Source organism: Coregonus lavaretus, assembly GCF_964263955.1.
Source record: "Coregonus lavaretus genome assembly, chromosome: 13".
In the NCBI taxonomy this organism is placed as follows: Eukaryota; Metazoa; Chordata; class Actinopteri; order Salmoniformes; family Salmonidae; genus Coregonus; species Coregonus lavaretus.
In genome coordinates, this window is record NC_140000.1 from 43,967,626 (window position 1) to 43,990,538 (window position 22,913).

Consider the following 22,913-nt stretch of genomic DNA (forward strand, 5'->3'; position numbering starts at 1 on the left):
AATAATTTGCATTTCAATGGGCAAGTCAGTCTATCAATGCATGCCCCATGGGCAGAGCTCCAAAGCAGGAAAGGTCAACTACAGGTAACTGCCAAAATAAAGGAAACACTTTATTTTGAGGGATACAAAGTATATTGAAAGCAGGTGCTTTCACACAGGTGTGGTTCCTGAGTTAATTAAGCAATTAACATCCCATCATGCTTAGGGTCATGTATAAAAATGTTGGGCAGGGCATTATTTTGGCTATAATAATAAAATAAATAATATGCCATTTAGCAGACGCTTTTATCCAAAGCGACTTACAGTCATGTGTGCATACATCTTTACGTATGGGTGGTCCCGGGGATCGAACCCACTACCCTGGCGTTACAAGCGCCATGCTCTACCAATTGAGCTACAGAGGACACTATCGTAACCTAATATTAACACTATAGTAACCTAATATTAACACTATCGTAACCTAATATTAACACTAGAGTAAAGTAATATTAACACTATTGTAACCTAATATTAACCTAATATTAACACTATTGTAACCTAATATTAACCTAATATTAACACTATCGTAACCTAATATTAACACTATAGTAACCTAATATTAACACTATCGTAACCTAATATTAACACTATCGTAACCTAATATCAACACTATGCCCACATAGAATGACAATGCCCCCATCCACAGGGCCCAAGTGGTCACTATAGGATTAGTGATTCTTCCAATAGAATGCTATAGCATTCTCACAATCCTATAGGATTTTGTGTCACCTCTATCAGAATCCTATTGGACTACTTTTTCCGGCGAAGAAGCCAGATGTGGAGGTCCTGGGCTGGCGTGGTTACACGTGGTCTGCGATTGTGAGGCCGGTTGGATGTACTGCCAAATTCTCTAAAACGACGTTGGAGGCGGCTTATGGTAGAGAAATTAACGTTCAATTATCTGGCAACAGCTCTGGTGGACATTCCTGCAGTCAGCATGCCAATTGCGCGCTACCTCAACTTGAGACATCTGTGGCATTGTGTTGTGTGACAAAACTGCACATTTTACAGTGGCCTTTTATTGTCCCCAGCACAAGGTGCATCTGTGTAATGATCATGCTGTTTAATCAGCTTCTTGATATGCCACATTTGTCAAGTGGATGGATTATCTTGGCAAAGGATAAATGCTCACTAACAAGGATGTAAACACATTTGTGCACAACATTTCAGAGAAATAAGCTTTTTGTGCATATGGAACATTTCTGGGATCTTATATTTCAGCTCATGAAAATTGGGACCAACACTTTATATGTTGTGTTTATAATTTTGTTCAGTATAGTTCACTTGTGTCCACTGTTCACCTTTAAAGGTAATTGTTTAAGAGGTTTGGAGGATTTGTGTTCCATATGTTAAGCAGTCAACTATAGTGTATAGCTAAGTTTGTAGGATAAATCCTTTAGAATGTAATGTAAATATCTATACAATTCCCATCGCCAAAATGTATAGAAATCCTATAGGATTCCAATACAAGGATCCAATTAGAATCCCATAGAAAAATATGGGAACCAGTCCTATTGGTCTCCTATAGGATTATGCGTATCCTATTGGATTTTATATACATAAATCTAATAGGAAAATCATAGCAGTGTGCTGGATTCTGGTGTAGCGGTCTAAACTCCCGGCTCCAGACCAGATATGCCCCCTCAATGATGGGGGTTTGAGCCCCAGCTCAGCCAATTCTCTGTGCCCTTAATTAACTACTTTCTATACCCCTCTCTATATCGATCTGTCCTGTTAAAAAAAAAAACTATACAATAACTCTGATCCCTATTTTTTTCAAACACTTTACCCTAGTCAAAAAGTCCTATAGGATTCCAATCAAAAAATCCTAAATATTTTGGAACCAGTCCTATTGGACTCCTATAGGATACAATCCTAAATCTGATAGATCTTCTTTTGGATTCTAATAGGATTTTTTTTATTGGAATCCTGCGTCTAAACGCAGCCATGGTGGCCCAACGCCCTATTAAGACGATTTATGTTGACGTTTCCTTTATTTTGGCAGTTACCTGTACCTGGTGCAGAAGGGAGTCGCCCATTCAGTCCTTGTTTACCCCTTACAATCTACGGAAGAGCGGTGTGACCTTATCGCTGAGCAACCTCTTCAAACCAGCCGCTAACGACGAGCATAATCATTTATTTATTATTGCATACTTGCACATCAGGTAGGCTGCTTTGTTTTGAATTAAGATGTGTTTTGACATTTAAAATGTTTACAACTTTAGAATCGCTTATTATGTTTTCCAATTCTCTTGATTGCCTTCCGCATTGAGAGTCAGAGACAATGAAATGTCGTTGTGGATTTTTGTTTTTGTTAAAACAAAGTGAAGATGTTCTAATAGGATGTTGAATAAATGTGACAATTAAAATTATATACAGTTGTTCTCTACAAAGTAAAACAACATTTATTAATTCCTTACATTCTCATGAGAAAATATTTCTTAATTGAATTCCTTATCTTCTCAAATGTTAATTTATGAGATGTTGTGTAGTCATGAGTCCCTCCCTCTAGTATTACTTAATCTCATGATTAATGACTCACTTGCACAATAATTATGAGGTTTCTTGGCCAGTTTATAAACGGCTAGATAAGCCTTGGGCGTGGTCTAGGGCCAGTTTCTTGGACAAAGCTTAGTCCTGGACTAAGAAGCATCTTCAATGGAGATTCTCCATTGAAAGTGCTTTTCAGTCCAGGACTAGGCATAATCTGTGTCCAGAGAAACCGACCCATCAAGTAATAGATGAAAAGTGTAAATGGAAAGTAGGCTAACCCACAGGCTATAACTAGTATCTGTTAATTAAACCAGGGCAAAACAATTTTTTTATCTGCTGACATGAGAACATCATGCATGCAGTAGGTGTGATGGAAGGAGTCAGGCGCAGGAGAGTAATATGCATCCAAAGAGTTTATTCCGTCGATAAACAGTTGCGCAAGCATGCGACAACAACACTCAGGCACAGGGGAAAATACTACCCTGGCGCAGTGGTCTAAGGCACTGCATCGCAGTGCTAACTGTGCCACTAGAGATCCTGGTTCGAATCCAGGCTCTGTCGCAGCCGGCCGCGACCGGGAGACACATGGGTGGCGCACAATTGGCCCAGCGTCGTCCAGGGTAGGGGAGGGAATGGCCGGCAGGGATGTAGCTCAGTTGATAGAGCATGGCTTTTGCAACGGCAGGGTTGTGGGTTTGATTCCCACGGAGGTGGGCAGTATAAAAAAAATATATATGTATTCACGAACTGTAAGTCGCTCTGGATAAGAGCGTCTGCTAAATGACGTAAATGTAACAACAAGGTAAGGGTAGCTCAACCGAGCTACACACAGCTCACAACAAACAATCACCCACACAGACAAGGAAGCAGATGGAACACTTATACAATTACTAATTGGGGGTAAGGACCAGGTGTGTGTGATAAATTAGACAAGACAAGTGGAGTGATGATAAATGGATCGGCAGCAGCTAGTAAGCTGGTGACGACGAACGCGGAAACCTGCCCAAACAAGGAGGGGAGGCAGCCTCGGCGGAAATCCCGTAACATGGAGGGATCGAGGATATCCCTCACCGGGACCCAGCACCGTTCCTCCGGACCGTACCCCTCCCACTCCACAAGGTACTGAAGGACCCCCACCCGACGCCTCGATTCCAGGATGGAACGGACCGAGTATGCCGGGGCCCCCTCGATGTCCAGAGGAGGTGGAGGGACCTCCCGCACCTCAGACTCCTGGAGCGGACCAGCTACCACCGGCCTGAGGAGAGACACATGAAAACGAGGGGTTAATACGGTAATCAGGGGAAAGTAATAACCTACAGTGGTGTGAAAAAGTGTTTGCCCCCTTCCTGATTTCTTATTTGTTTGTATGTTTGTCACACTTTAAATGTTTCAGATCAAACAAATTTAAATATTAGTCAAAGATAACACAAGTAAATACAAAATGCAGTTTTGAAATGAAGGTTGTTATTATTAAGGGAAAACAAAATCCAAACCCACATGGCCCTGTGTGAAAAAGTGATTGCCCCCTACAACCTAATAACTGGTTGGGCCACCCTTAGCAGCAACAACTGCAATCAAGCGTTTGCGATAACTTGCAATGAGTCTTTTACAGCGCTGTGGAGGAATTTTGGCCCACTCATCTTTGTAGAATTGTTGTAATTCAGCCACATTGGAGGGTTTTCGAGCATGAACTGCCTTTTTAAGGTCATGCCACAGCATCTCAATAGGATTCAGGTCAGGACTTTGACTAGGCCACTCAAAAGTCTTCATTTTGTTTTTCTTCAGCCATTCAGAGGTGGACTTGCTGGTGTGTTTTGGATCATTGTCCTGCTGCAGAACCCAAGTTCGCTTCAACTTGAGGTCACGAACAGATGGCCGGACATTCTCCTTCAGGATTTTTTGGTAGACAGCAGAATTCATGGTTCCATTTATCACAGCAAATCTTCCAGGTCCTGAAGCAGCAAAACAGGCCCAGACCATCACACTACCACCACCATATTTTACTGTTGGTATGATGTTCTTTTTCTGAAATGCTGTGTTACTTTTACGCCAGATGTAATGGGGGACACACCTTCCAAAAAGTTCAACTTTTGTCTCGTCAGTCCACAGAGTATTTTCCAAAAGGTCTTGGGGATCATCAAGATGTTTTCTGGCAAAAATGAGACAAGCCTTAATGTTATTTCTGCTCAGCAGTGGTTTTCGAATTGGAACTCTGCCATGCAGGCCATTTTTGCCCAGTCTCTTTCTTATGGTGGAGTCATGAACACTGAACTTAACTGAGGCAAGTGAGGCCTGCAACTCTTTGGATGTTGTTGTGGGGTCTTTTGTGACCTCTGGGATGAGTCATCGCTGCACTCTTGGGGTAATTTTGGTCGGCTGGCCACTCCTGGGAAGGTTCACCACTGTTCCATGTTTTTGCCATTTGTGGATAATGGCTCTCACTGTGGTTCGCTGGAGTCCCAAAGCTTTAGAATTGGCTTTATAACCTTTTCCTGACTGATCGATCTCAATTACTTTCTTTCTCATTTTTTCCTGAATTTTTTTGGATCTCGGCATGATGTCTAGCTTTTGAGGATATTTTGGTCTACTTGATTGAGAACAGGTATGGCAGTAATCAGGCCTGGGTGTGGCTAGAGGAATTGAACTCAGGTGTGATAAACCACAGTTGAGTTGTGTTATAACAGGGGGGGCAAACACTTTTTCACACAGGGCCATGTAGGTTTGGATTTTGTTTTCCCTTAATAATAACAACCTTCATTTCAAAACTGCATTTTGTGTTTACTTGTGTTATCTTTGACTAATATTTAAATTTGTTTGATCTGAAACATTTAAGTGTGACAAACATGCAAACAAATAACAAATCAGGAACGGGGCAAACACTTTTTCACACCACTGTATATGTGACCTCGTTGACTCTCCTCAGGACTTTAAACGGCCCCACAAACCGCGGGCTCAGCTTCCGGCAGGACAGGCGGAGGGGCAGATTCCGGGTCGAGAGCCAGACCCGATCCCCCGGTACAAAGACGGGGGCCTCACTGCGGTGGCGGTCAGCGTTGGCCTTCTGACGACGCACGGCGCGTTGGAGGTGAACGTGAGCAGCATCCCACGTCTCCTCCACGCACCGAAACCAGTCATCCACCGCAGTAGCCTCGGTCTGGCTCTTGTGCCACGGTGCCAGAACCTGTTGGTAACCTAGAACACACTGGAAAGGCGTTAGGTTAGTGGAGGAGTGGCAGAGAGAGTTCTGGGCATATTCTGCCCATGGCAAGAACACCGACTACTCCCCCGGCCGGTCCTGGTAGTAGGACCGCAGGAACCTACCCATGTCCTGATTTACCCGTTCCACCTGCCCATTACTCTCGGGGTGGAACTCAGAGGTCAGGCTGACCGAGACCCCCAGGCGCAGTCCTCGTCCCCTGCCTCAGGTGGACCAGTCGCTCACCCGTCTCTCGAACCTCGGGCGGGTGGTCGAAAACCGCCCGAAAGAGGCGAGCGAACTCCTTGTAGTCCTCCAACGCGGCTCCTCCCTCGTTCCACACCGCGTTGGCCCACTCCAGGGCTTTCCCACAGAGGCAGGAAAGAGGACGGACACCTTCTCCTGCTCCGATGGTGCCGGCCTGATGCTGGTGAAGTAAAGCTCCAATTGGAGGAGGAATCCCTTGCACAGCGCCGCTGTCCCCTCAAACGCCCGTGGTCGAGATATCTGGATCCCTCCTGGTGCTGGGGTGTAGGTGGCTGGATCCGGTTGGCCAGCTGGTCTCGACAGATCGGGTCTGGTCCTCTCCAGGCGTTGGACGACCTGAAGAACCCGATCCATCGCTTCCCCCAAGCTGGCCAGCATCGTGGAGTGCTCCTAGACCCGTGCCACGACTCCAGGCATACGCTCTTCTCCCGCTGACTCCATAGCGGGTGGGTGATTCTGTGATGCGTGTGATAGAAGGAGTCAGGCGCAGGAGAGTAATACGCATCCAAAGAGTTTATTCCGTCGATAAACAGTTGCGCAAGCATGCGACAACAACACTCAGGCACAGGGGAAAATACTACCCTGGCAACAACAAGGTAAGGGTAGCTCAACCGAGCTACACACAGCTCACAACAAACAATCACCCACACAGACAAGGAAGCAGAGGGAACACTTATACAATGACTAATTGGGGATAAGGACCAGGTGTGTGTGATAAATTAGACAAGACAAGTGAAGTGATGATAAATGGATCGGCAGCAGCTAGTAAGCCGGTGACGACGAACGCAGAAACCTGCCTCGAACAAGGAGGGGAGGCAGCCTTGGCGGAAGTCATGACTGTAGGTGGTTTTATTGTAGGGTCCAAACAATATTGCCTGATGACTCATACTGAATTTTATTTGACTGCTCTATTTGTCATGGTGTAGAATACATTTTAGTGGGCGTGGCATTTGGCCGGAGTGATGCTGATTGGTAGCCAGGCAAGAATAAAAAAAATCAGCAGCTGAAACAATGGGTCAGTGTTTTGCATGGTTGGGTGCTCCGGTTGGGTGGAGATTTCACTTAAGGGCCAATGGAATGGTCTAAAATGTTTAAACTCCGCCCAGCCAGGGCACCGGGCCATGCAAAACGAACTCGCTCACTCCTCTTTGTTTTGGGAGGGGACTAGCCTAGTGTATCATGTGTGAGGGAGGATAATGGAGAAAGCCCTTGGGCAAGATGAGACCAATGCTACTGATTGGCTAGAGATATGAGAGCACTCCCTCATCTCTTTCTCTGCTCAGACAAGTTATTTGTGAGCGAGTGGTGAAATCAAGACCTGTATCAACATTAGAGAACATATCTGGTTTAACTGCTGTGTCTCTCCACAGAGACCTTATTTGACACATGATCCCTAACTCTTATCTATAATCTTTCTATCAGTTCGAAGTGGCAAGGAATGGAATGTTAGCACAAAACAGGTCTGGATTCCAGGCTATCCTAGGGACAGGTATCAAAGTTGAATGGCAAGTTTTTCCCGCCCCATATCTTTATAGCATGGCGTACCACCCTGAGTTTAAGAGGGCCGGGAAGAAGCCTGGCCTCCAGGTGTGGAGAGTTGAGAGTCTGGACCTGGTGGCCGTGCCAGAGAGTCTGCATGGCGGGTTCTACTCAGGGGACGCATACCTTGTTCTCAATACCATCAAGCAACGTTCTGGGCATCTACAGTATGACCTTCACTTCTGGCAAGGTAAAACTTGATCTGATCGGAATTACTTTATTTCTTGAAATGTTGTACAGTGTTTGTACATTTCAGTCCAGTGATGTGTGTTCATGCACTTTGAAAATTGAAATCCATTCCATTATTTGTGAATATAATGTTTGAAATGTGACCAATCATTATTTCTCTGGTCCTACAGGAGATGACTGTACACAAGATGAGAGTGGAGCAGCAGCCATTTTTACCATTCAAATGGATGACTACCTGGGTGGCAAACCTATTCAGTACCGTGAGGTGCAGGGTTATGAGTCAAGAACATTTTCAGGCTACTTCAAAACTGGACTGAAGTACATGGTAATGTTCAAAGACGTGTAAAAAGAAACAAAGGAAGTCGCACAGTCTACATATGCTCCCAACAATTTAATGTGTAAACCAACATTTTGGCCCACAGTCTCTTCTTCAGTGTTCACAGTACCTTCTACCCAAGAAGGAACTGTGTGCTGGGTAGAAGGTACTGTGGGCCAAAACGTTGGTTTACCTGTTAAATTGTTGGGAGCATACTGTATGTATAGATTATGCAATAATTTATTTATTTTGACACAGTTTACTATTCCGTTAGTCAGCAGCACCACCAACATGTTGGGGTGTGCGTCAGCTCATGCTTTTTACTGGAATGTTGAAAGACATTCAATACGTTTGTTATATGTATTTACTTATCTCAAGAACTCCTCCACTTATCTTATTGATTATCTTCCCAATCTTTAACTTAGAAAGGGGGTGTGGCTTCAGGGTTCAAGCATGTGGTGTCCAATGAGGTGAAGGTGCAGCGTGTGCTCCAGGTCAGGGGTCGGCGTGTGGTTCGAGCCACAGAGGTAGCAGTCAGTTGGGACAGCTTCAACCAGGGAGACATCTTTATCCTCGACCTGGGCAAAGTAAGTTCACTGAAATGTATAACAGAGTTTCTACAGCAATCTATCTACAGTATGTACAATTCAAGGAAACATATACTGATTTAATTTAGTGAAATCATTTGCAGATTTTAGTGGAATTGTCTTTGTACACTGTAGGCTAAGACTGCATAGTCATTGCCCATGTTGTTAGCAAGCTGTTATTGTAAGTAATCTACTTTGAAACCAATATTGTTTTTGTCATGAATAATTTAAAAGCTCATTTGTATATGTTTAGCCATGCTTTAACATAGTCAACAGGCAGAGGAGTTAGTTACAGTACTACACTTGGTCCACTGTACTGATAATCTTCACTCGTCGTATTACAGGAGATTTATCAATGGTGTGGTTCCAAGGCCAATCACTTTGAGAAGCTGAAGGCCACTCAGGTGTCAAAGGATATCCGTGACAACGAGCGATGTGGGCGGGCTGAGTTGTACATATGTGACGAGGGGGCAGAACGTGAGAAGATGCTGGAGGTGAGTCTTTCACTGAGGAGTAAGGGACGGAAACAATGGTTCATTTCTATACACTTCAAGTCATGCAACTGTTTATATGCTCCCAATAAACATCTATAGTTAGTTACCTTTTAACATATTGGTGATAATTTGCTGTGAGATGCCTGACTCTCGTTGTCTCGTTCCAGATTCTTGGACCCAAACCCGATTTGCCTGAGGCAAATACAGATGACACAAATACAGACGTGTCCAATAGGAAGCTGGCGAAATTATACAAGGTCAGATCAATTTTCGAAATAAACAATTTAATCGTTAACTATTATGTAATAAGCGGTTTTTGAGCAGACCTTCAAATACCAATATTAAATTGAAATGATTTCCCCAAAGGTGTCTAATGCCAGGGGGGATATGGGCATGGATATGGTAGCATCGGAGAACCCGTTTTCACAGAATGCCCTGGAGTCAAATGACTGCTTTATCCTGGACAATGGCCCCAATGGCATGATCTTTGTCTGGAAAGGTATTGGTTTCTTTGTAGCAGCTGGTCTATGACTTCTTTTGACTGTAAAACCCCAAGCTTTAATCTTCCTTTAGATTAGACACTACTTTTCAATACTGTTGTGCCTGGAAGTAATCACTCACTTAGTTCTTCTGCCTTTACAGTTTAATCATGAGTTTATTTGGAATAAAAACAGGTAAGGATGCTAACAAAGAGGAGAGAAGTGCGGTGATGAGTGCTGCCGAACAGTTTATCACAAAGATGGGCTACCCGAAGCACACCCAGGTCCAGATCCTGCCTGAGAATGGGGAGACCCCTCTGTTCAAGCAGTTCTTCAAAATCTGGCGTGACACGGACCATACAGTGGGGTTGGGAACAGTCTACGTGTCCAACAAAATTGCCAAGATCAAGAAGGTGCCCTTCGATGCCTCCACTCTCCATCACTCGGACGCCATGGCGGCTCAGCATGGGATGGTGGATGAGGGGAATGGAGAGAAGCAGGTGAGGAAAATGTTTTTTGGGGGGGATACTGGGGTTTTCTGAGTAAACACCATATGGTAGTTAAATCAAATCAAATTGGCCACATGCGCCGAATACAACAGGTGCAGACATTACAGTGAAATGCTTACTTACAGCCCTTAACCAACAGTGCATTTATTTTTAATAAAAAAGTAAAATAAAACAACAAAAAAGTGTTGAGAAAAAAAGAGCAGAAGTAAAATAAAATAACAGTAGGGAGGCTATACAGTGGGGGAAAACAGTATTTAGTCAGCCACCAATTGTGCATGTTCTCCCACTTAAAAAGATGAGAGAGGCCTGTAATTTTCATCATAGGTACACGTCAACTATGACAGACAAAATGAGAAAAAGAAATCCAGAAAATCACATTGTAGGATTTTTAATGAATTTATTTGCAAATTATGGTGGAAAATAAGTATTTGGTCAAAACAAAAGTTTCTCAATACTTTGTTATATACCCTTTGTTGGCAATGACACAGGTCAAACGTTTTCTGTAAGTCTTCACAAGGTTTTCACACACTGTTGCTGGTATTTTGGCCCATTCCTCCATGCAGATCTCCTCTAGAGCAGTGATGTTTTGGGGCTGTCGCTGGGCAACACGGACTTTCAACTCCCTCCAAAGATGTTCTATGGGGTTGAGATCTGGAGACTGGCTAGGCCACTCCAGGACCTTGAAATGCTTCTTACGAAGCCACTCCTTCGTTTGTTTGGGATCATTGTCAATCTGAAAGACCCAGCCACGTTTAATCTTCAATGCCCTTGCTGATGGAAGCAGGTTTTCACTCAAAATCTCACGATACATGGCCCCATTCATTCTTTCCTTTACACGGATCAGTCGTCCTGGTCCCTTTGCAGAAAAACAGCCCCAAAGCATGATGTTTCCACCCCCATGCTTCACAGTAGGTATGGTGTTCTTTGGATGCAACTCAGCATTCTTTGTCCTCCAAACACGACGAGTTGACTTTTTACCAAAAAGTTATATTTTGGTTTCATCTGACCATATGACATTCTCCCAATCCTCTTCTGGATCATCCAAATGCACTCTAGCAAACTTCAGACGGGCCTGGACATGTACTGGCTTAAGCAGGGGGACACGTCTGGCACTGCAGGATTTGAGTCCCTGGCGGCGTAGTGTGTTACTGATGGTAGGCTTTGTTACTTTGGTCCCAGCTCTCTGCAGGTCATTCACTAGGTCCCCCCGTGTGGTTCTGGGATTTTTGCTCACCGTTCTTGTGATCATTTTGACCCCACGGGGTGAGATCTTGCGTGGAGCCCCAGATCGAGGGAGATTATCAGTGGTCTTGTATGTCTTCCATTTCCTAATAATTGCTCCCACAGTTGATTTCTTCAAACCAAGCTGCTTACCTATTGCAGATTCAGCCTTCCCAGCCTGGTGCAGGTCTACAATTTTGTTTCTGGTGTCCTTTGACAGCTCTTTGGTCTTGGCCATAGTGGAGTTTGGAGTGTGACTGTTTGAGGTTGTGGACAGGTGTCTTTTATACTGATAACAAGTTCAAACAGGTGCTATTAATACAGGTAACGAGTGGAGGACAGAAGAGCCTCTTAAAGAAGAAGTTACAGGTCTGTGAGAGCCATAAATCTTGCTTGTTTGTAGGTGACCAAATACTTATTTTCCACCATAATTTGCAAATAAATTCATTAAAAATCCTACAATGTGATTTTCTGGATATTATTTTCTCAATTTGTCTGTCATAGTTGACGTGTACCTATGATGAAAATTACAGGCCTCTCTCATCTTTTTAAGTGGGAGAACTTGCACAATTGGTGGCTGACTAAATACTTTTTTTCCCCACTGTATATACAGGGGGGTACCGGTGCAGAGTCAATGTGCGGGGGCACCGGCTAGTTGAGGTAGTTGAAGTAATATGTACATGTGGGTAGAGTTAAAGTGACTATGCATAAATAATTAACAGAGTAGCAGCAGCGTAAAAAGATGGGGTGGGGGTGGGGGGGCAGTGCAAATAGTCTGGGTAGCCATGATTAGCTGTTCATGAGTCTTATGGCTTGGGGGTAGAAGCTGTTGAGTAGTCTTTTGGACCTAGACTTGGCACTCCGGCACCGCTTGCCGTGCGGTAGCAGAGAGAACAGTCTATGACTAGGGTGGCTGGAGTCTTTGACAATTTTGAGGGCCTTCCTCTGACACCGCCTGGTATAGAGGTCCTGGATGGCAGGAAGCTTGGCCCCAGTGATGTACTTACCCTTAAAAATTGTGTGTCAAGGTATAGGGTAGTCATGTGTCCTCAGTAAAGGGATACATACAGCCCCTAAGGGTTACGACTACGGGCCTGCACACCCACAAAAAAGGTGTCACAATCTCAGAAACAAGCCTTTGAGAAAAGAGCTGCAAGGGGTGTTACCTTTTTCCATTCATGGCCTACTACTAGTAAGAGCTGTATTTACCTGTTAACCTCCGTAGATCTGGCGTATTGAGGGAGCTGACAAGGTGCCTGTGGAGCCCTCCACCTATGGACGATTCTATGGGGGAGACAGCTACATCATCCTCTACAACTACCAGCATGGAGGCCGTAACGGACAGGTCATCTACATGTGGTAAAGACCATGGAGATTATCCTTCTGCGACCACAGGAAGCTTTACCATGTGTTATTACATAGTCTTACAGCAAAAACTGCTATCGTCCCTGTATCGGTACAGTCGGCTTCATCATTTATGAGCACCAGGGCTTTTGCTACATACTGTATTAGACACATCTGAACCAACCATATACTGTATGACATAACATAAGCACAACTGTATGTGAATAGCACTTGAAAAGTACTCTTTTCCACAGGCAAGGAGTGGATTCTAGCCAGGATGAAATTGGAGCCTCAGCCATCTTGGCTGCTCAGCTGGATGACGAGTTGGGAGGAGGGGCAGTACAGGTGACTGGATCGTTTTGATTTATCGCAGTCTGGCCCGGATTATACGGTCCAGATAATGTTTAATCAAGATGCTCTGGATTACAGAATTGAACAATATTAGTCAGTTTTTTTGTCTGCAGACGCTGGATCTATATGAATACCTTTCCATGGTCATGGTTATCAACAGGGTCAGAGCTTTGGTCTGTAAAATGCAATGAGGGAAGGTTTAAAGCCAGGTATCTGACACTATGATTTTCTATCTGTCTGTTTCAACCGTGTTGAAGGTGCGGGTGATCCAGGGTAAGGAGCCCGCCCACCTCATAAGTCTTTTCGGGGGGCAGCCGATGGTAGTGCACCAGGGTGGTACCTCCAGAGAGGGTGGCCAGGCCCACGCTGCAGACACACAGCTGTTCCAGGTGCGGTCCAACGCTGCTGGCTGCACACGCGCCATAGAGGTGAGTAACAGGAGATGGAAGGTGAGGTGGGAAGAGCTCAATAAAGGAAGCAAACAAGCCGAAACAGGGAAGGACTAACCTGAACTTGTCCAATAAGAAAGGCTTGTTAGTTCATTACAAAATGTATTTGCTATACCCCAGTAGATAGAGTGGAGTAGCCAGACCTTGTGATGTATGGTCGGTTTGTTGGTGAAGCTGACTACAGTCCGTTTGCTACGGCAGAACAGTAGTTAGTACCTCCAGTGTACAGTATTTTTCACTGCCTCCTCTCTTCCTCTCTCCACTCAAGGTTGATGCTGCTGCCTCAAATCTGAACTCCAACGATGCCTTTGTGCTGGTGACCCCGGCATCCTCCTTCATATGGGTGGGAAAGGGGACAAGTGACAGTGAGAAGCATGGAGCTCAAAAGCTAAGTGACATTCTAGGGGTCTCGGCCTCAGAGCTGGACGAGGGTGAAGAAGCAGGTACGTTGGGAAATCCTGTCAGCAGTCAAATTCACTAGGAAATGGTGTTTAGCCATTAGCCACAGAATGTTACTAATGAGGATACAAGACAAAGCTTATTCATCCGCTCCATATTCTTCCAGATCCACAATTGTATGTATGTGTTTGTGTGTCAAGATTACTTTTGGGATGCTCTGGGGGGTAAAGCGGACTACCATACCTCAGCCAGACTGAAAAACAAAATGGACGTTCATCCACCACGCCTGTTTGCCTGCTCCAACAAAACTGGCCAGTTCGTTGTGAGTCTGCCCTTCTTTTATAACTATAGTATAGCATTTTCTAGCTTACTTTGCTGCATTCCTGTTTACATTATTTGAATATCCATTTGGACAAATTCAGTTTCCTCTGCTAATGAAACAGCCTTTGATCCACATGTTTTACGTAACAGTGTGGGAAACCATTTCCTTGTCCTCCTGAATGTGCACTGACCTGGCCAGTTGTCAAAATGCCACAATACTATTTCCACAGATTGAAGAGGTGCCTGGGGAGATGACACAAGAAGACCTGGCCCCAGATGATGTCATGCTCTTGGACACCTGGGAACAGGTGACTAGTAGAGGGATTGTCAAGGTGCAACCAGGGCCACGTTCAGTAGCCGAACGTTGTAGAAATGCCATGAATAGAGCCAATGCGATTCTTTATTCCACGTCAGAGGGGCATGTTTGTTCTGCATAGCATATTTCGTTCTGAAACGTTGCATCCTACTGAAAGTGTCTCAGGTTTTTTGCGAATAATGCACACCTGTTAATTCGCTAAACATTTTCCATATACCCTTCAGATCTTTGTTTGGATCGGTGATGAAGCTCATGAGGAGGAGAAGACCGAGGGTATGGCCTCAGGTAAGCAATGGTGGTTATAAAACAAGATCACATAATTACCTGATAAAAGTGCCGCAGGGAACTTAAATGTGCCGTTTCATGAAATGAACTGTTCTTTCTCTCCTCTTGCCTACTGCCTGTTCTGTGGTCAGCCGTTCGTTACATAGAGACAGACCCTACCAAGCGGGACAGCAGTACGCCCATAGTGAAGTTAAAGCAAGGGCATGAGCCTCCCACGTTCACTGGCTGGTTCTTGGGCTGGGACCATGGGTACTGGAGCAGTGATCCCCTTGAACGGGCCATGGCTGGTCTGTGTGTCTGAACCCATCCAGGGTGAGGTTTCCCCTAGGGGCAACTTCACCCAAAGCTTCTACTTGACTCATTTGTGCAACTAACTAGGTATCCCCTTTCAACTGTTAGACTGGGTACCAATTTGTGATGGATAATATACTCTCTTGACACTATTGCTGTTTTGATCTTAGGGTTTTCTTGGAGAGAGAAAATCTTCATGTAATCCACACTACACAGTTGAGTTATTTCCTTCTACGCTAATACTGTTAGCCCATGTATCTTTAGCAGTACGTTACTACATCTGTAATAAATGGGACAAGGGCTTCTTCACTTCTGTAGCATGCCGAGTTCAGATATTCCTGTCATGCTGACAGTGGACGGAAACAGAAAAACATCAACAAAGCACAACTGGAAGCAGTCAAATATATTCACAAAACGAAATAAAATGATGCTCTACACCAGTTGTCAGCTCTGTTAATAGCAGTCAATAGCTAAGAGGCTTTGATTTAGTGATCTACAGTGGGGGGAAAAAGTATTTAGTCAGCCACCAATTGTGCAAGTTCTCCCACTTAAAAAGATGAGAGAGGCCTGTAATTTTCATCATAGGTACACATCAACTATGACAGACAAAATGAGAAAAAAATAATCCAGAAAATCACATTGTAGGATTTTTAATGAATTTATTTGCAAATTATGGTGGAAAATAAGTATTTGGTCAATAACAAAAGTTTCTCAATACTTTGTTATATACCCTTTGTTGGCAATGACACAGGTCAAACGTTTTCTGTAAGTCTTCACACACTGTTGCTGGTATTTTGGCCCATTCCTCCATGCAGATCTCCTCTAGAGCAGTGATGTTTTGGGGCTGTCGCTGGGCAACACGGACTTTCAACTCCCTCCAAAGATTTTCTATAGGGTTGAGATCTGGAGACTGGCTAGGCCACTCCAAGACCTTGAAATGCTTCTTACGAAGCCACTCCTTCGTTGCCCGGGCGGTGTGTTTGGGATCATTGTCATGCTGAAAGACCCAGCTGCCCTTGCTGATGGAAGGAGGTTTTCTCACGATACATGGCCCCATTCATTATTTCCTTTACACGGATCAGTCGTCCTGGTCCCTTTGCAGAAAAACAGCCCCAAAGCATGATGTTTCCACCCCCATGCTTCACAGTAGGTATGGTGTTCTTTGGATGCAACTCAGCATTCTTTGTCCTCCAAACACGACGAGTCCCCACTGTACATAAAAATATGCTCGCACTGGATGAAGACCAGCCAATCATGACAGAGCAACTAGAACCAATGAGACATTTATTCAAAAAAAATTAAAAGGGATTCTATAAAAATGTAACCTGTCAGAGATTTTGCAAACACACAATACAGAACAAAACAATTATACAGCTGGTTACCTGAGTATTCACCAAATCCCCTAGAATGCATGAAATCAAAGTGAATCATTATGGGGGTGACGACATTGTAATATGTTACAGAAAACCAAAAGTTAATCGTCAATAACCACCTCCATCTATGAGCTGAATCCTTAATTGTGTGACCTGTGGGACAGAGAGGGGCACACTGCTACCCCCCCCCCCCCCCCACGTCCCCCCCCCGTGGGGCATTGAGCCTCCTTGAGGCAGATCCATGTGTGCTTTGTGTATTCATCAACTGTTCTGAACCTCGCTGTAGTCGTCGCTGTCCTCCTCATTATCAAAGATCTCAGAGAGTAGGAAGAGCTCTTGTGGATCGTTTCTGGGCACCACTTCTCCTGATTTTATCAGAACATTCAGTTGCTCTTCAAAATTGGGGAGAACTCTACTGTTGAGGAAGTCAATGATCTCTGAAAAGAAAATACAGAAATTAAAATCGGTAAATGGTTCCAGCAAACAAGGTGCATGCCAAATGGCACCCTAGTCCCTATATAGTGTACTATTTTTTACCAGGGCCCATGGTCAAATGGAGTGCGCTTTATAGGGAATAGGTGTGATTTGGGACAAGATCAAAGCGCTCTTACATTTACATTTTTTACATTTACGTCATTTAGCAGACGCTCTTATCCAGAGCGACTTACAGGAGCAATTAGGGTTAAGTGCCTTGCTTAAGGGCATATCGACAGATTTTTCACCTAGTCGGCTCGGGGATTAGAACCAGCGACCTTTCGGTTACTGTAATGATGCTCTTCCCCAAAGCTTTCGGTTACTGTAATGATGCTCTTCCCCAAAGCATCATTATATTTAATGATGCTCTTCCCCAAAGCATCATTATATTTAAACAGTACGGTCAAGGGGGACCTAGCGACATTTCCTCTCCCTTTATGTCGTCACTGATTATAGTGATTCACATGTAACTATTCTAATGAAATGCTAAAAACCTAGTGATAGAGAATATTGTGTGGTCGCCTGGGGTGGTACAGTGGTCTAAGCTGCTTCCTCGGGCTCACAGGTACTGTGTACTACTGCTGTGAGCATGGGTTTGAATCTGACCCACTGCTCTAGTGCTCTCTCCTCCCATCTACAGCTCTCTTTCTATCCTGTCCAATAAACACAAGAATGACAAAAGGAGTGGGTCTGCCCTACTCCTTTAAAAATAATAAGAGAGGCTAGTGTGTATATAACAGTAGCTTACACCTACCACAGAAGGACATTCTCTCCCACAACGGAACTTTGGCTACTTTTAGCCTGTAGTAATGTGTCTGTACGTAGCGAGGAGTAACATCCCTTAAAGGATAAGATCAAATACAAATGTTAGCACATAGCACTGCATTACAACACACATACATCACACTGACATGCACTGTTGCATTCCACACTCCTAGAAGATAGAAAACGTTTGTAAGAGCTTTGTCATGCATTGATCTAATTCAATGACATCTCAGCGTTGTATTGAGACTTGACAATCTAAAAGTTAATACTAACAATACAAAACCTTAAATCAGTGAATATGTCAAATTATAAACCTAACATGACACATTGTCTAAAATGACGTATCATCTGAGTTTAATAACAACCTCTTACCCAATTGTGTGAGCAATTTCTTCCCAGTTGATATCTGCAGCATCTTCCACCTGAATTGCATTCAACCTGAAAGGTCAAAAATTACATGAATGCTAAATGACGTAAATGTAATGTAAAATGTAAAAATTCACCATGCAACAGTTTCACATGAAGATATCAGGACCAAAAGTCTACCTTTTGTCCTGTGTATCACGACAGTGCAGAAAGGTCCAAGTCAACGTCACTAGACTGGGCTAATAAATCTTAAAGTATCAAAAAACTGATTCACCATTGCATAGATTGAATGGAAATCAACACACTTACGCTTTGATCAAATCCACTTTGCCCTGTAAGGATTTCGTGCCTCCACTGAATACTGGTTGTCCATTTGCCATTTTGTGCTTCAAAACACCCAACCTGGAAAAGAAGGATCAAAGATACAGCCTCAAAAGTTCTGAATCTGAACGCTTGTGTAAACAATTCAATGAGAACGGTTTGTTTTGTAACAGCTACCCCTGAAACCCCCGACCCACCATTTTGTTCGACACTGGGACCAGTGGCGCGTTTCAACCGTCTGGCACACATCTGTCCAGGGGATGTTGTTGTACAGCTTGTCTTTCCTAATGGTGGCCGGTCCACTGCCAGGCAATGCCTGTCCCACCAGGTGCTTCCGCACAGCTTCCATTAGTCTTTTCAGTTCTTCCTCAGTCCACGCACCTCTGTTTGCAGCTGAGAAATACACACCAGACAAAGCGAGAGCATTGCCCCAGGTCATACAATGCTAACAACCATTTTCACAAAAAGATATGTGGAGCAGGATGTCCGGCAAGGATGTCAGAGTCAATATATTAAAGCTGTAATCAGTTAAACTGCCACATTTGTTTGGGATATTATAAAGAAGTTACTTCAAACACGCCACGTTTTTTTCGCCCTTCGGCCATCATTGCATGCGTGATAGATCTGCGGAATATTTTTTTTTACCATGATGCTGGACATCCTCTCTTCTGTTTCATCAACAAGACAAAAACAATACCTAAGGCGCTGGGGCGAACAGCGGCAATGTGTCACCTTATGCAGATTCCAGCTTTAAATTCCCAAAGTGCCCAATGACTTACACATCTGAGAAAAACGTTTCTCAAGGGCCGTTTCGCTTCGGCCAGTCAACTGCGAGATCTTCGCCCACTTGTTGCCGTGCAACGTCTGCAGTTTTTTCAAAGAGTGAAGTTCTTTTTTGGTGAACCTTCGGTAAGGAAATCAAGGAAATAAGCTTTCAAAGTGGCGCAATATGTCTGCAAATGTTAGCAAACCGTAAAGTGGTTATATCAGAACAATAGCACAGTTGTGAACACTGTGTAATTAAAGAAAATGTAAATAAAATATTACTATACTTTCGAACACTGTATATAGAGGCAACATAATGTAAGCCGCCATAGACGTTTATGACCGTTAGGGTCATTTCCTTATAGTAACTAGCCCCGTCTCACCTGCCCTTGTAGTTGCTGCAATCAAACATTTTCCTCCCACGTATATAGACTTGATGCCAAGGCCTGGGTATTCCTTCAGCTGGAACAACAGGTTAGGGAGATGTAAGATCAGTTTTCTGGGAAATTCCTTAGCATACTTTTTTGACCATTGTAGACAATGCTGAAGAACAGGGATGTAATGTGGATAAAGTTCTCTAATCGAATTAACCTGGCTACAAGACGACGTACCTATTCTTTCATGGAATCTGTGCTGCCTCTTCAACTTCTTGATATTTGCTTCTTCCTTTTTGAAGCGCTGTGGATGGAAGAGCTTAGAGGCACTCTGAATTCCAGTGAGAGCCAGGAAGTCATAGACGTTACTCACGAGTCGTTTGTTCTCCTGTGCATTGTACCTTCCACTTCGCAGGGAAAGGCCTGGGAACAACAGAAGATTCCACAGGGGCTTAACCGATTGGTTCGAAATGATAAAACATGATAATACATTCAGCCACATCTCTAAACACAACTAACATCTTACATATCATTGCTTACATGTTACATAATGCCGTGATAAACACTCAAAAATATTGAACCATGAGTGGCTGAAGAATAAAAATACCTTGTCTTCGGAATTCCTTGAATCGATCAAGATCATACTTTATCATCTTATGGATCACGTCAACAGACTTTGCCTCTATATTGGGAATGAACTCTTTGAGATCATTCAGAGCCTGCCAGTCGTCCTCACTGTAGAATAGAGAGGGGAGAAAATCATTAACGTGATGTCTAAACATCTGTTTTGAAACCTCTGAGTTGATAGAGCAAGAGAGACTTGCCTTCCTCTCTGCACAGGAAGGATGAAATTCTGGTACACAGCATTCACAAAAGGTCTGGTTTTCACCAGCAAATGCTACTAGGCAATTCCACAGAAACAGAGTGATGCAGAGACAGATTTTTCACTTTAAAATGCATGTTGAACAAAAACCAATGATTGCAAAGTTACACAAACCATACAACTATGCACAATAACTACTTTTAACAAGTTCCACAGAAAATGTTACAAAGACATTTACTGGAAGAACAGTTCAGATGCACATTTTGGTAACAGAATGACGTATGGGGTGTTGGTGCAGTCATTCTGTTACCAAACTTTGCATTGGCACTGTTCTACAAGTAGCCTAAATGTATGTTTGTAAAATGTTCAGTGGAAATGGTTAAAAGTCATCCTTGTGCATAGAGTTGTATGGTTTGTTAAACTTTTCAATCATTGGTTTCTGTTGGGCATACCTTAAAATGGAAAATCAGAGTCTCAGCATCACTCTTACTGTGGAATTGCCCTACTGTCAATGGTTGTGTTCACTAGGGAAATCACTCATTACAAATACGCTAGATTCACACTTCAATACGAGTGAACCAGGTTTCTTTCTACTCACCTTAGAGTTTCTTCCTTTAGGCTGGGTCTGTTGTGTTGGGTCCCTGTATCAACCATGGTTGAATGGGCGCCCTCCTCTGTCTCACCGTTTGTTCCAGCATCATGAGTCCTGTTGTCATTTGGAACGATTAAATCCAAAACATCTACTGCAGACTGAGAGTGGACACTGTCCATTCCCTTGTCTGACTCTCTGTTGTGTTTTCTTTTTCTCCCGCTGCCCTGCACAGCTGCAAACCCGCCATCCGTTTTCGGCCTCTTTGACTTCAATTTTCTTTCAGTTTGTTCTTTTATACCTGGAAGGTCTGCTTTATCTGGACAATCGTTCAGTTGACTCTCTCTGTGTTTTTTCTTCTTCCGTTTCCTCTTCTCTTTTACATTCTCCTCTACCTCAGTTACCACATCTTTACCTCTCTTGACCGTTTCAGTGTGCAGTTCTATGATTTCTGCATCATCTGCTGTTCTTGAAACTGTCTGACAGCTTACCGCTCCCTCTTCAAGATCTGTTTGTCTGTTCTTGTGCTTCTTCTTACTCTTTCTGGCCTCATCTGGCGCTGTTACTGCTGAAACATCTACTGCAGGCTTTGAGAAGACACGGTCTATCCCCCCTTCTGTCTCAACTTTATTATGTTTTCTCTTTTTCTTCCTGCTACTCATATTCTCCTCATCAGCAGTCACTCCATCCTCTCCCACCTGTTGTGTTTGAAGATTCTTTGGCTTTTTCTTCGTTTTCCCTCCAGTTTGTTCCTCAGGATCTGGTACCTCCATTTCATTTTGAACAACATTTAGTTGATTCTCTTCCTTTCCCTTTTTACGTTTCTTCCTCTCTTTCTCCACCACTTCCAGCTCGGTCACTGTTTGCTCTTTATGTTTAGGTTCTTTACCCCTTTTCACTACTGTCAATTGGTGAACCTCCTTTTGATTATGATCAATTGCCGGTTCTTCTGGTCGCCGTTCAGATAGTGCTTTAGTCTTTTTCTTCTTCTTTTTCTTCTTCTTCTTTTTGTCTTTTTTACATCCCTCGACTGTATCAGGTGCCACTGATGAGATTTCAGGAGTTTCTTCAAACAAAAGAAGGGATGTTCGAGACAACTCAATCAATAAGAAATTCTCACTTGCCCCCTGTTTAGTGGATGTCGAAGTCCCCAGCATGGTGGCTGCAGCATAACCTATTATCTCTATCTGTAACAGAAAGACAATATTAACGTTTATCCATTGTTTCCTAAATGTGAAAGCATGGATAGGCATTAACTTTAGCAGCTAGGTAACGTTAACTAGCTACCATAATTATATTAGCAAAATACGTGCATATGATGCACACGTGTGATCATTGTTCGGATAACTAGCTAGCTAGTGGCTACATAACATGTGATAGTTCATCCAAATAGTCTAGCCCAGGTAGCTAGCTACGTAAATCAAATATGATAAAACTCTTTAAAAAACTCAAATGCATATGGTTGAACAAGTGGTGAAAGTGAAACCGTAACTTATTTGGTGACAAAAGTGACGTCGACGGAAATCCGGAAATTTAAATCTCTTTGGTGTTAACAATGTATGTGTGTGTGTGACTATGACCAAAGCTAGCTACTGCCACTCTGTGGTGGTAGATGTACTATAGCAATAGAATGAATAGGACGAGCTTGGAACCTCTAACACTGCCAATTTGACTGGAATGGCTGCCTGCCTGGTATTCTTCTGCATTCCCGTGTCATTTCCAACAATTAGGATTTATAGGTCTAGATTAGTATTCCCGCTATATATAATATGCCATTTAGCGACGCTTTTATCCAAAGCGACTAACAGTCATGACAACACTATAGTTGGGCAGATAATATTTGGACGTTTTCAGAGATCTGTTAATTGTGCTTCTGTTGATAAAACTTTTGAGATTAGGGGTTTTCTATGTGGTGATTTTATGTGGTGATTTTAGGACGCTAAATACAGTCAGCAATGGCCAGCGATGAATGCTGTGT

General features: G+C 43.5%; 2 protein-coding genes across 4 annotated transcripts; one reads left to right on the top strand and one right to left on the bottom strand.

The window, feature by feature from the left end:
• Positions 1–2,082: 2,082 nt before the first annotated feature.
• Positions 2,083–15,531, top strand: LOC311139120 (gelsolin-like; the record flags this gene model as incomplete). Of its 3 annotated transcripts, none has more annotated exons than XM_084174010.1 (16): positions 2,083–2,204; positions 7,531–7,724; positions 7,894–8,048; positions 8,465–8,626; positions 8,971–9,120; positions 9,288–9,377; positions 9,487–9,619; positions 9,795–10,099; positions 12,555–12,688; positions 12,928–13,018; positions 13,282–13,452; positions 13,742–13,916; positions 14,073–14,194; positions 14,424–14,501; positions 14,734–14,794; positions 14,926–15,531. In XM_084174010.1, 15 exons carry the CDS (start codon positions 7,532–7,534, stop codon positions 15,093–15,095), a joined length of 2,190 nt encoding a protein of 729 aa, XP_084030136.1. In that variant the 3' UTR covers positions 15,096–15,531. The 3 variants fall into 3 exon arrangements, with proteins under 3 accessions (XP_084030136.1, XP_084030137.1, XP_084030135.1); XM_084174011.1 differs by having other exon boundaries at positions 2,106–2,204; positions 7,506–7,724; XM_084174009.1 differs by lacking the exon at positions 2,083–2,204 and having other exon boundaries at positions 7,439–7,724.
• A 189-nt stretch (positions 15,532–15,720) lies between these two features.
• On the bottom strand, positions 15,721–22,454 carry LOC311139493 (uncharacterized protein). The gene is made up of 10 exons (XM_084174376.1): positions 20,945–22,454; positions 20,131–20,258; positions 19,761–19,946; positions 19,533–19,611; positions 19,164–19,288; positions 18,582–18,777; positions 18,373–18,465; positions 18,070–18,135; positions 17,687–17,772; positions 15,721–16,895 (listed from the first exon to the last, which is right to left on the bottom strand). Exons 1-10 carry the CDS (start codon positions 22,186–22,188, stop codon positions 16,720–16,722), a joined length of 2,379 nt encoding a protein of 792 aa, XP_084030502.1. The 5' UTR covers positions 22,189–22,454; the 3' UTR covers positions 15,721–16,719.
• Between the last annotated feature and the right edge of the window lie 459 nt (positions 22,455–22,913).

Coding starts and splice junctions, on each gene's coding strand:
- LOC311139493 (XM_084174376.1), bottom strand. CDS start 22,188: ATGCCTATCCATGCTTTCACATTTAGGAAACAATGGATAAACGTTAAT. Junction 20,259..20,944: donor CTAAAGGAAGAAACTCTAAG/GTGAGTAGAAAG, acceptor TCTATTCTACAG/TGAGGACGACTGGCAGGCTC. Junction 19,289..19,532: donor TGCAGCAACTACAAGGGCAG/GTGAGACGGGGC, acceptor TCCTTACCGAAG/GTTCACCAAAAAAGAACTTC.